Consider the following 15,103-nt stretch of genomic DNA (forward strand, 5'->3'; position numbering starts at 1 on the left):
CTGGTAGGACCCATATCCACAGCTCAACAGGTCCCCCCTTCCAGATAGATCGATAGCTTCTTAAAACACAGCTTTCGCTGGATTGGGAGGGGGATCTGCCAGTCAAGTTACCTGGAAGCTGTCTCATATACCTTAGGGAATCGGAGATGGTATCTATGGGGTAAGGAGATGTACCTCCCTCCATCTCTTACCTACTCTCCAAAGGTATTATGATTGGGTAACGTATGTAAAGAAGAACCAATGTTTCCAAGCAAAATATGTTCAAGAATACTTACCCAATGATAATGCACATACACCTTTCTGGCCTCCCTGCAGTTAGCTTGCCTTCAACTCCACTGGTAAATGAAGGGTTCTTGCACTTTGCTGTCAAGTCTTATACCTTAATGAGGATCTTGTTGTTGTTGTTGTTGTGGGGTTTAACGCCATTTTTCAGCACATGATAGGCTATGCATAGCGGCTAGTATAAATGGTGGAGGAAGAACCCGGGAAAACACCGGGAAGAACCACTGACCCACGTTAATGGGGATCACTCTGTTAGATCACCACATAGGTTGACAGACAACTTTTAGCTCTCTTTAGCTAAAAGGTTTTATCTGGGAGGGCTGGATTTGCTTGGTAGTAGTAGTTCTCCTAAGGTATTATGATTGCATAAGTATTCTTAAAGAAACATATTTTACTAGGAATAGTTGGTTGCTCTCTTTCAAGACATTTCCTAAGACTCTAATAAACGTTATCCTCTCCTTCTCTGATAATATGAAACTAATATCAGGAAACAGACATTCACATTTCAATACACAATGATACAGACCTCTGTGTTTACATTATGTACAGAGACCTGAAAACACACCATTTAGAAACAACTTGATAAATCATACAGATCACATGAATGATGCCAGTTCTCCCCTACTCCATCCAATCAACCATATTCATTATCCTACCTTTTTACAAAGAAGACTCCAATATTTAATAAACTAATTATGTGCAGATCAAATCCTCGATGTTTTCACATCGTCATTCCCCATTGAGTCACATCCTAGTAAACTCATAGGTTGACCATCTCACATTTCAAAAACCATCTGTCCAACACATTCTCCAATGGCATGGAATTACATAAACATTTATTTTTATATTTAATTGCAATTTGTGACACTAATACATTGTAATGTTTATATCACCTGTACAGGGAAGAAATGTAAGTATTACCTGGTAGTTTTAGTATGTGAGGCTGGTAAATATCATGCCTAGTAGGTAGTTTTAGTATGTTAGGTTTGGGGGTTTTCAGTGTTACAAAGCAGAAGATGGAGTACAGCACAATACACATGCGTTTATTTTACTGACATAAAAGTGTTTCTGTTTGTCATGCTGAAGAAAACATTTGTATGTTTATATAGATGTTGTGGACCTATAAATCCAACAGAAGCAAATAATGCAAAGCAGAGTGTGTAGGTATCCTGGAACTATACTAAGGCAAATTCTCAGACTGGTACCCTAATATACACATGTGTTGCTGTCATATATTTAAGACAGATTCTCAGACTGGTACCCAAATATACAAATGTATTGTTATATATTAAGGCAGATTCTCGGTCTGGTAACCTAATATACAGATGTATTGTCATACATTTCAGGCAGATTCTCAGACTGGTACCGTAATATACAAGTGCATTGTTGTCATACATTTAAGACAGATTCTCAGACTGGTACCATAATATACAAGTGTATTGTTGTCATACATTTAAGGCAGATTCTCAGACTGGTACCGTAATATACAAGTGTATTGTTGTCATACATTTAAGGCAGATTCTCAGACTGATACCATAATATACAAGTGTATTGTTGTCATACATTTAAGACAGATTCTTAGATGGGTACCATAATATACAAATGTATTGTTGTTATATATTCATTGGCCTATAATAGTAGAACTTTATTTGTCATACATTTACTGGTCTATAACAGTGGAAATTTATTTGTTGTTGTACATTTACTGGTCAGCTTTAATAGTGGAACTTTAATTGTTGTCATACATTTACTGCCCTATAATAATAGAACTTTATTTATTTTTATGCATTTACTGGCCCAAAAGGTGGAATTTTATTTGTTGTCATACATTTACTGGCTTATGACAGTGGAAGTTTTTTTGTTGTCATACATTTACTGGCTTATGACAGTGGAAATTTATTTGTTGTCATACATTTACTGGCTTATGACAGTGGAACTTAATTTGCTAAGTTATTTAGAAGATATTAACTAGTAAGCTGTTATAATTTTGTTCAAAGTCATATGAATAGCCATATAAAATTATTTATGTGCTAATGGAATAATTAGTATTTGACTGGGTCAGTCATATTTGCAGTTGGACTCGTAAGCAAGTAAAATTATAGTTGGACACATTTACTGATAAATAAATATGGTTACAGTTGCCTATGGGTACATGTTATATACAGATAAATAAATATGGTTACAGTTGCCTATGGGTACATGTTATATACAGATAAATAAATATGGTTACAGTTGCCTATGGGTACATGTTATATACAGATAAATATGGTTACAGTTGCCTATGGGTACATGTTATATACAGATAAATATGGTTACAGTTGCCTATGGGTACATGTTATGTACAGATAAATATGGTTACAGTTACCTTGGGTACAAGTTATATACAGATAAATAAAGGTATGGTTACCTATGGACACATATGCAGATCAATATATCTGATTACGGCTACCTATGGATACATGTTATATACAAATAAACAAATAAGACTATGGTTACCTGTGGACACAGGTTATATACATTTAAACACATAAGGTTTCAGTTATCTATGGACACCTTATATATAGAATTTTAAATACAGATAAATAAATATGGTTATGACTAAGCATAGTTCCTTGGATGATAAGGGTTAGGACAAGTTCTGTTGGCTATGTAGATGATATGGATTAGGACGAGTCCTGTTGGCCATGTAGATGATAATGGTTTGGACAAGTCCTGTTGGCCATGTGGATGATATATGTTAGGATGAGTCCTGTTGGCCATGTAGATGATAAGGTTTTGGACAAGTCCTGTTGGCCATGTAGATGATATGGGTTAGGACAAGTCCTGTTGGCCATATAGATGATCTGGGTTTGGACAAGTCCTGTTGGCCATATAGATGATATGGGTTTAGACAAGTCCTGTTGGCCATGTAGATGATATGAGTTTAGACAAGTAATGTTGGCCATGTAGATGATATGGGTTTGGACAAGTCCTGTTGGCCATGTAGATGATATGGGTTTAGACAAGTTTTGTTGGCCATGTAGCACTCAGACTAATCAGCTGCACTGATTTTTTGCAGATCACTTTGTCAACCCTTGATGAGACAGTAGTGGTGAACAGCCCAGTTGAGGCCCGCTACATCCGGCTGTACATTACCAACGACACTGCCTTCCAAGTCAAACCCCAGCTAGGCCTTCGATTTGAGTTCTTTGGCTGCTACACATCTAATGATTTACCCAACCGTAAGGGCTGAAAAAATCTTTGATTAGGTGTCTTAAATGTAAATGATTTTTTCCCTATTGTTTTCTGCTGGACCCAACTTAATTTGTTATAAGTTTGGGTTTCTTACAAAATGCTGGTCTTTATGACCCAATTTTCTTTAAATGTTTGGGGACATCAAAATAATTTCAAGTAGTAATGTTGTAATTTTTTTACCTTATCAGGAATTATAATTTGTATTGCTCTTTTGTCTTCCTTATTGACTCATGATTAACACATTTCCATTACTTGCTTTTCAGAATTCAAGTTATGTTTTTTTTAGAACCTCACCACTGTCTCCCTCATTGACTCTTGATTAATACATATGCATTACTTGCTTTTCAGATTTCAAATTATGTTGTTTTAGAACCACACCACTTCCCTCCTCAAAACCATTAATTTGTTTGTAAAATTTGACTTTTAAATGCATCGGTATTATTATACATATTGCCTTTAAAATGACATACTTGTTTAATTTATCTCTTTAGGAAGAGAAACATTGTTTATGTACTTGTAAATTCACAAACAAAAACAAATCGTTTTATCAAAAACAAAAATATTGATTTAATCTATTTGCTTGAATCAGATTCTTCATTACAATTTAGCATCTTAGTGATTAAACCTTTAAAACTTGTAAAGGCTATCACTTTCATAAATATTATTTAGAATTCTAATTGGCTGATCACATTAATAGGACATGTTGGTTTTCTCACAGTGATATCGTAAAGCAATATATTGTGCTCATGTGAGGATGTTTTAGATCATAGCATGAAACTAATAAAAGAATTACAGGCTTTTGTTTTGCTTGAAGCATTGTTTTATTGTGCTGTGAAATATAGATATTTGCAACTATTTATGTCTGCCAGCTTCATATTTCACAGCTCAATAACACAGTCTACATATATTGAATTCAACAGAAGCCCACAATTTTATATTTTCAATTAGAAGTTTTTACAACTGTTAAAAAAAAGGTCTTCTCCAAGATCAGGTAAGGGCTGTTCAAGTAAAATATACTTGACATTCGAGGAAGACACTTTTATAATGTAGTAGTCTCCCTTGATTGCTTGATTGCAGTTTAGAATTTTGTATCATTTTCACATGAATGGAGTAATAAGGGTACACGGACATATATTTTTTAAAAGTTTAAAGGTTCCTTCAGTGGGTACCATGTATGTTTAAATGGAATAGCCCATAATATATCGGATTGAAAATGAATACCTGGGTATTTTAACAGGCATATATATATATATATATATATATATATATATATATATATATATATATATATATATATATATATATATACACAAATCCTTAAAATTAATTCCTTTGGTATACATCATGTTCAGGAATAAGCAGATAAGAATATTTGCACAAATTTAGTTTCCCCCCCCCCTTCCTAAACCAACAAAAGAACTGGTATCATCTGTTGAAATTATAGTAAACTTAATTGTTTAAACATTTTTTAAATCTAAATCTGCAAATTTAGATGGTGGCCACCAAGATAGCCAGCTATACAGTATTATCTGCTTGTTATGAAATCACAAGCTGTACGGTATGCACATTGATAGTATTAGAGTCTACATATAAGTAATATACACATTGACAGTGATGTACATTAGAGTCTACATATAAGTAATATACACATTGACAGTGATGTACATTAGAGTCTACATATAAGTAATATACACATTGACAGTGATGTACATTAGAGTCTACATATAAGTAATATACACATTGACAGTGATGTACATTAGAGTCTACGTATGAGTAATATACACATTGACAGTGCTGTACATTAGAGTCTACGTATGAGTAATATACACATTGACAGTGCTGTACATTAGAGTCTACGTATGAGTAATATACACATTGACAGTGCTGTACATTGACAGTGCTGTACATTAGAGTCTACGTATAAGTAATATACACATTGACAGTGCTGTACATTAGAGTCTACGTATAAGTAATATACACATTGACAGTGCTGTACATTAGAGTCTACGTATAAGTAATATACACATTGACAGTGCTGTACATTAGAGTCTACGTATAAGTAATATACACATTGACAGTGCTGTACATTAGAGTCTACGTATAAGTAATATACACATTGACAGTGCTGTACATTAGAGTCTACGTATAAGTAATATACACATTGACAGTGCTGTACATTAGAGTCTACGTATAAGTAATATACACATTGACAGTGCTGTACATTAGAGTCTACGTATAAGTAATATACACATTGACAGTGCTGTACATTAGAGTCTACGTATAAGTAATATACACATTGACAGTGCTGTACATTAGAGTCTACGTATAAGTAATATACACATTGACAGTGCTGTACATTAGAGTCTACGTATAAGTAATATACACATTGACAGTGCTGTACATTAGAGTCTACGTATAAGTAATATACACATTGACAGTGCTGTACATTAGAGTCTACGTATAAGTAATATACACATTGACAGTGCTGTACATTAGAGTCTACGTATAAGTAATATACACATTGACAGTGCTGTACATTAGAGTCTACGTATAAGTAATATACACATTGACAGTGCTGTACATTAGAGTCTACGTATAAGTAATATACACATTGACAGTGCTGTACATTAGAGTCTACGTATAAGTAATATACACATTGACAGTGCTGTACATTAGAGTCTACGTATAAGTAATATACACATTGACAGTGCTGTACATTAGAGTCTACGTATAAGTAATATACACATTGACAGTGCTGTACATTAGAGTCTACGTATAAGTAATATACACATTGACAGCGCTGTACATTAGAGTCTACGTATAAGTAATATACACATTGACAGCGCTGTACATTAGAGTCTACGTATAAGTAATATACACATTGACAGCGCTGTACATTAGAGTCTACGTATAAGTAATATACACATTGACAGCGCTGTACATTAGAGTCTACATATAAGTAATATACACATTGACAGCGCTGTACATTAGAGTCTACATATAAGTAATATACACATTGACAGCGCTGTACATTAGAGTCTACATATAAGTAATATACACATTGACAGCGCTGTACATTAGAGTCTACATATAAGTAATATACACATTGACATTGATGTACATTAGAGTCGACATATAAGTAATATACACATTGACAGTGCTGTACATTAGAGTCGACGTATAAGTAATATACACATTGACAGTGCTGTACATTAGAGTCAACGTATAAGTAATATGCACATTGACAGTGCTGTACATTAGAGTCGACGTATAAGTAATATGCACATTGACAGTGCTGTACATTAGAGTCTACATATAAGTAATATGCACATTGACATTGATATACATTAGAGTCTACATATAAGTAATATGCACATTGACATTGATGTACATTAGAGTCTACATATAAGTAATATGCACATTGACATTGATGTACATTAGAGTCTACAGATAAGTAATATACACATTGACAGTGATGTACATTAGAGTCTACATATAATTAATATACACATTGACATTGATGTACATTAGAGTCTACATATAAGTGATATACACATTGACAGTGCTGTACGATAGGGTCCAAGTGTAAGTAATAAATACATTGACAGTGCTGTACCATAAGGTCCAAGTACAAGTAATAAATACAGTGACACTGCTGTACCATAAAGTCCAAGTACAAGTAATATATACAGTGACAGTGCTGTACCATAAGGTCCAAGTACAAGTAATATATACAGTGACAGTGCTGTACCATAAGGTCCAAGTACAAGTAATATATACGGTGACAGTGCTGTACCATAAGGTCCAAGTACAAGTAATAAATACGGTGACAATGCTGTACCATAGGGTCCAAGTACAAGTAATAAATAGGGTGACAGTGCTGTACCATAGGGTCCAAGTACAAGTAATATATACGGTGACAGTGCTGTACCATAAGGTCCAAGTACAAGTAATAAATACAGTGACAGTGCTGTACCATAAGGTCCAAGTACAAGTAATAAATACAGTGACAGTGCTGTATCATAGGGTCCAAGTACAAGTAATAAATACAGTGACAGTGTTGTACCATAAGGTCCAAGTACAAGTAATAAATACAGTGACAGTGCTGTACCATAAGGTCCAAGTACAAGTAATAAATATAGTGACAGTGCTGTATCATAAGGTCCAAGTATAAGTAATAAATACAGTGACCGTTCTGTACCATAAAGTCCAAGTACAAGTAATATATACAGTGACAGTGCTGTACCATAAAGTCCAAGTACAAGTAATATATACAGTGACAGTGCTGTACCATAGGGTCCAAGTACAAGTAATATATACAGTGACAGTGCTGTACCATAAGGTCCAAGTACAAGTAATATATACAGTGACAGTGCTGTACCATAAGGTCCAAGTACAAGTAATATATACAGTGACAGTGCTGTACCATAAGGTCCAAGTACAAGTAATATATACAGTGACAGTGCTGTACCATAAGGTCCAAGTACAAGTAATATATACAGTGACAGTGCTGTACCATAAGGTCCAAGTACAAGTAATATATACAGTGACAGTGCTGTACCATAAAGTCCAAGTACAAGTAATATATACAGTGACAGTGCTGTACCATAAAGTCCAAGTATAAGTAATATATACAGTGACACTGCTGTACCATAGGGTCCAAGTACAAGTAATATATACAGTGACACTGCTGTACCATAGGGTCCAAGTACAAGTAATATATACAGTGACAGTGCTGTACCATAAAGTCCAAGTACAAGTAATATATACAGTGACACTGCTGTACCATAGGGTCCAAGTACAAGTAATATATACAGTGACACTGCTGTACCATAGGGTCCAAGTACAAGTAATATATACAGTGACAGTGCTGTACCATAAAGTCCAAGTACAAGTAATATATACAGTGACACTGCTGTATCATAGGGTCCAAGTACAAGTAATAAATACAGTGACAGTGCTGTACCATAGGGTCCAAGTACAAGTAATATATACAGTGATACTGCTGTACCATAGGGTCCAAGTGTAAGTAATATACACAGTAACAGTACTGGACCATAGGATTCAAGCATAAGTGTTGTATACAGTGATAGTGTTGTATAGTAATGGGTACTATAAGTTGGAGTCTTTACAAAAGCTATGGGCTGGGGAATATATCATCTCTACATGCTTTTTTGTTCTGGAAGGATCAGAACATAGCAGACCTCCTATGATTCATGTATGTCCAAATATAACAGACTTATTTAATTCCTGTATTATATTGATATCTGACTATAGCAGACCTCATTTGATTCCTGTATTATTGATATCTGACTATAGCAGACCTTATTTGATTCTTGTATTACATTGATATCTGACTATAGCAGACCTTATTTGATTCTTGTATTATATTGACATCTGACTATAGCAGACCTTTGATTCCTGTATTATATTGATATCTGACTTATAGCAGACCTTATTTAATTTCTGTATTACATTGACATCTGACCATAGCAGACCTTATTTGATTCCTGTATTATATTGAAATCTGACTATAGTAGACCTTATTTGATTTCTGTATTACATTGACATCTGACCATAGCAGACCTTATTTGATTCCTGTATTATATTGATATCTGACTATAGCAGACCTTTGATTCCTGTATTATATTGACATCTGACCATAGCAGACCTTATTTGATTCTTGTATTATATTGATATCTGACTATAGCAGACCTTATTTGATTCCTGTATTATATTAATGTCTGGTTTTTCTTTTTCAGCACTATGTCCAGCAGTGACTCCAGATCCTACAGGTAATTCTCAATCTGTCATCCAAATTATTGCTTAGAAAAGATTATTGTGAATTCTAAATGGTTAAACATGTAACAGTCACTTAACAGTAATACAATGTTTTGGTTTCCTCACTGATTTCAGCTGCACAAAACATTGTTGTGATCAGGTGGGGATATATTTATATCTCAATATTAATACAATAAAACAGTTATGAGATTTTGCATTGCTCAGTATATTTTGTGTTATTCAGCAATGAAATACAGCTATTGGCCAATACAGCATGCAGGCCAGTATCTTTCCTGTCCAGCTATAATTATTATTTTAGTACACCTGTTGAGACCAAATTTGCAGTGTTGGGCATCTTGGGGTAAGATGTAATATTATTTGCTTTGATATCCTTGGGGTAAGATATCATGCTACTTGCTTTGATATCCTTGGGGTAAGATATCATACTACTTGCTTTGATATCCTTCGGGTAAGATATAATACTACTTGCTTTGATATCCTTGGGGTAAGATATCATACTACTTGCTTTGATATCCTTGGGGTAAAATATCATACTACTTGCTTTGATATTCTTGGGGTAAGATATCATACTACTTGCTTTGATATCCTTGGGGTAAGATATACTACTTGCTTTGATATCCTTGGGGTAAGATATCATACTACTTTGATATCCGTGGGATAAGATATCATACTACTTGCTTTGATATCCTTGGGGTAAGATATCATACTATTTGCTTTGATATCCTTGGGGTAAGATATCATACTACTTGCTTTGATATCATCCCTTTTGCCAATAAACAAGCAGTTCATTCATTTGGTTTATTAGATTTGTTTATGGATGAACTAAACAAGCAGTTCATTCATTTGAAAGTAGAGATGATAAAGTTAATGATGTGGATGAGATCACCAAGTCACAAATGAAACTTTCAAACAAATGAAATGTGATATATTGAAAATACCATTCTGATCATTTAGAGTTATTCAGGAGAAATGTTTGTAACTTTTCGCAAATAGAATGGTTTGGACTATGACTAGTGCTCTCTATAACAATAGCATGACTAGTGCTCTCTATCACAATAGCATAGAAAAGTGTATTGATGCCAAGGGCTCTTACCTGTCTATCAGAAACATAGCAAGTCAGCCAAAATACTTAATTCAAGGAAAAAATGCAACTGAAGGTTTTGCTTTGGAACTAAGAGTTTCAGAGCCATGGCAAGAAGTCTTATTTCCATTAGGTGTCACACAGTAACTGCTTTTGTGAATTTTCCCATTAAAATTTTGGATACAGTGTTTAGATTTAGAATAGTGACAGAGGCCATATTTTGGATACAATGTTTGGATTTAGACAGAGGCCATATTTTGGATACAATGTTTGGATTTAGACAGAGGCTATATTTTGGATACAGAGTTTGGATTTAGAGTAGTGATAGAGGCTATATTTTGGATACAATGTTTGGATTTAGACAGAGGCCATATTTTCAATACAATGTTTGGATTTAGACAGAGACCATATTTTGGATACAATGTTTGGATTTAGACAGAGGCCATATTTTGGATACAATGTTTGGATTTAGACAGTGGCTATATTTTGGATACAATGTTTGGATTTAGAGTAGTGATAGAGGCCATATTTTGGTTAGTGTTTGGATTTAGAGGAGTGACAGAGGCCATATTTTGGATAAAGTGTTTGGATTTAGACAGAGGCCATATTTTGGATGCAATGTTTGGATTTAGAGTAGTGATAGAGGCCATATTTTGGATACAGTGTTTGGATTTAGACAGAGGCCATATTTTGGATACAGTGTTTGGATTTAGAGTAGTGACAGAGGCCATATTTTGGATACAGTGTTTGGATTTAGACAGAGGCCATATTTTGGATACAGTGTTTGGATTTAGACAGAGGCCATATTTTGGATAGTGTTTGGATTTAGAGTAGTGACAGAGGCCATATTTTGGATACAGTGTTTAGATTTAGACAGAGGCCATATTTTGGATACAGTGTTTGGATTTAGACAGTGGCCATATTTTGGATAAAGTGTTTGGATTTAGACAGTGGCCATATTTTGGATACAGTGTTTGGATTTAGAGTAGTGATAGAGGCCATATTTTGGATACAGTGTTTGGATTTAGACAGAGGCCATATTTTGGATAAAGTGTTTGGATTTAGACAGTGGCCATATTTTGGATACAGTGTTTGGATTTAGAGTAGTGATAGAGGCCATATTTTGGATACAGTGTTTGGATTTAGACAGAGGCCATATTTTGGATACAATGTTTGGATTTAGACAGTGGCCATATTTTGGATACAATTTTTGGATTTAGAGTAGTGATAGAGGCCATATTTTGGATACAATATTTGGATTTAGACAGAGGCCATATTTTGGATACAATGTTTGGATTTAGACAGAGGCCATATTTTGGATACAATATTTGGATTTAGACAGTGGCCATATTTTGGATACAATGTTTGGATTTAGAGTAGTGATAGAGGCCATATTTTGAATACAGTGTTTGGATTTAGACAGAGGCCATATTTTGGATACAATGTTTGGATTTAGACAGAGGCCATATTTTGGATAGTGTTTGGATTTAGGGTAGTGACAGAGGCCATATTTTGGATACAGTGTTTGGATTTAGACAAAGGCTATATTTTGGATACAGTGTTTGGATTTAGATTAGTGATAGAGGCCATATTTTGGATACAATGTTTGGATTTAGAATAGTGACAGAGGCCATATTTTGTATACAGTTTTTGGATTTAGACAGTGGCCATATTTTGTGTTTTGATTTAGAGTAGTGATAGAGGCCATATGGGTCATATATATACTAAGCTGAGGTCTGTCCCTTCAACAGAGAGCATGCAAGTGACAAGATATAAATGTCTTTAATTGGTAACAAGAATGGCAACAATATACTTATATTTTTGCATCTTGAATTTCCTCAAAATGTACTTTCTTAATTCTGCAAATCTGGATTGCATGAGCTATGTCATGGGTTCCAAGACTTGATACTCACCAGAAAATTGTACTGTAGTTTCGACTACATTTCCAACAAAAATCATTCTTCTTTCTGTATTCAAAATGAAATGAATGTGATATTCCGTAGCGTCTTTTGATAATTTCTATTAAAAGAATTAATATTTTTCACACATTATAATTCCAAACATTCAATGATGGAAAAGAGGTGCAGTTGATTCAGTGCTAGTGCACTGCTCAGATCACACATACATTGTATGAAATTGACTCGGGTAATAAATCCAGTCCATCACAAACAAAAAGTAAAACTGAGTTGGATGAACAGTAAAACAACATCCTTCCATTCCAGACCAACTGGAAACTTTGTTTAAATGTGCATTCATTCAAAATATGACTCTAAATTTCAATTTTAAGTAGACCAAAATGAGAAATTTTTAAAACTAATGTTGAGTGCAAAGTTGAAAGGTCACTGGATGGTGCTCTATGCACATTAATATTGTCACTGTGTATTGATGAATCTGGGGTTGTGTATTTGTTTTGGAACAAAGCATCAATTCAATTACTTTGTTTCTTGTAGTGTCTTCTTTTATTATTAAGCCTTAAGTATGAAAATGAAATGAGTATATAATAAAAAGGTTACTGCATTTGTATCTGAAAACATGAATTGATTTTTTTTCTCAGACTAATGCTGCAGTATTATGCAGAAAAACATGTTCATTTTTTCCCATACAAATACAGTAACCTTTAATTATGTTTTAATATAATGTGTACATATATTAGTAGTCCAGTGCCTCTGTCTTTGAACTATAGAGTCAAGGCCTTGGTAGATGCTGATGGTGAGATTTCTTGTCGTCTCCTGGACAAAATCTGAGACCCAGTCAATTCTAGACTTTTTCTTGAAAACTTGTTAGCAGTATCTGATTCCACAAGATGGTACTGCACACACTGAGACACGTTGATGTTCTGTATCTGATTCCACAAGATGGTACTGCACACACTGAGACATGTTGATGTTCAGTATCAGATTCCACAAGATGGTACTGAACACACTGAGACACGTTGATGTTCAGTATGTGATTCCACAAGATGGTACTGAACACACTGAGACACGGTGATGTTCAGTATCTGATTCCACAAGATGGTACTGCACACACTGAGACATGTTGATGTTCTGCATCTGATTCCACAAGATGGTACTGCACACACTGAGACACGTTGATGTTCTGTATCTGATTCCACAAGATGGTTCTGAACACACTGAGACACGTTGATATTCAGTATCTGATTCCACAAGATGGTACTGAACACACTGAGACATGTTGATGTTCAGTATCAGATTCCACAAGATGGTACTGAACACACTGAGACACGTTGATGTTCAGTATCTGATTCCACAAGATGGTACTGCACACACTGAGACACATTGATATTCTGTATCTGATTCCACAAGATGGTACTGCACACATTGAGACACGTTGATGTTATGTATCTGATTCCACAAGATGGTACTGCACACATTGAGACACGTTGATGTTATGTATCTGATTCCACAAGATGGTACTGCACACACTGAGATACGTTGATGTTCTGTATCTGATTCCACAAGATGGTACTGCACACATTGAGTCACGTTGATGTTATGTATCTGATTCCACAAGATGGTACTGCACACATTGAGACACGTTGATGTTATGTATCTGATTCCACAAGTTGGTACTGCACACACTGAGACATGTTGATGTTATGTATCTGATTCCACAAGATGGTACTGCACACACTGAGACACACTAATTTTATGTATCTGATTCCACAAGATGGTACTGCACACACTGAGACACCTTGATGTTCTGTATCTGATTCCACAAGATGGTACTGCACACACTGAGACACGTTGATGTTCAGTGTCTGATTCAACAAGATGGTACTGCACACATTGAGACATGTTGATGTTCTGTATCTGATTCCACAAGATGGTACTGCACACACTGAGACACGTTGATTTTCTGTATCTGATTCCACAAGATGGTACTGCACACATTGAGACACGTTGATGTTATGTATCTGATTCCACAAGATGGTACTGCACACATTGAGACACATTGATGTTATGTATCTATTTCCACAAGATGGTACTGCACGCATTGAGACACGTTGATGTTATGTATCTGATTCCACAAGATGGTACTGCACACACTGAGACACGTTGATATTCTGTATCTGATTCCACAAGGTGGTACTGCACACATTGAGACACGTTGATGTTATGTATCTGATTCCACAAGATGGTACTGCACACATTGAGACACGTTGATGTTATGTATCTGATTCCACAAGATGGTACTGCACACACTGAGACACGTTGATGTTATGTATCTGATTCCACAAGATGGTACTGCACACACTGAGACACGTTGATGTTATGTATCTGATTCCACAAGATGGTACTGCACACACTGAGACACGTTGATGTTCTGTATCTGATTCCACAAAATGGTACTGCACACACTGAGATACGTTGATGTTCAGTATCTGATTCCACAAGATGGTACTGCACACATTGAGACACGTTGATGTTCTGTATCTGATTCCACAAGATGGTACTGCACACACTGAGACATGCTGATGTTCTGTGTGCCAATAAGAACATTGTGGCAGTACAGATGTCTACTCCAATAGTCACCAAGATCAATCACCTGACATTTGATGTGACTTCAAAGCTTGTTTGGATTATGATGGTGACAGCGTTAGTATTGGACTTGGCCTCATAAGTAAATTTTTCAACTGGCTGAAAATGGGCAATGAGATGGCCTGTATAGTCAAAGTCACAAATA

At 35.1% G+C, this 15,103-nt stretch overlaps 1 protein-coding gene across 1 annotated transcript in view; it reads left to right on the forward strand.

Annotated features, from left to right (window-relative positions):
- The window catches only part of LOC149804176 (uncharacterized), a 193,701-nt gene that overhangs the window by 141,303 nt on the left and 37,295 nt on the right, over positions 1-15,103 (forward strand). Inside the window, exons 23-24 of the mRNA XM_089954057.1 lie at positions 3,341-3,503; positions 9,279-9,311. Coding sequence (XP_089810183.1) covers positions 3,341-3,503; positions 9,279-9,311 — 196 coding nt within the window. The remainder of the gene's footprint in view (positions 1-3,340; positions 3,504-9,278; positions 9,312-15,103) is intronic.

The sequence above is a fragment of the Sinohyriopsis cumingii genome, chromosome 3 (assembly GCF_028554795.1).
Source record: "Sinohyriopsis cumingii isolate HCF-2022 chromosome 3, ASM2855479v2, whole genome shotgun sequence".
NCBI classification, from domain to species: Eukaryota; Metazoa; Mollusca; class Bivalvia; order Unionida; family Unionidae; genus Sinohyriopsis; species Sinohyriopsis cumingii.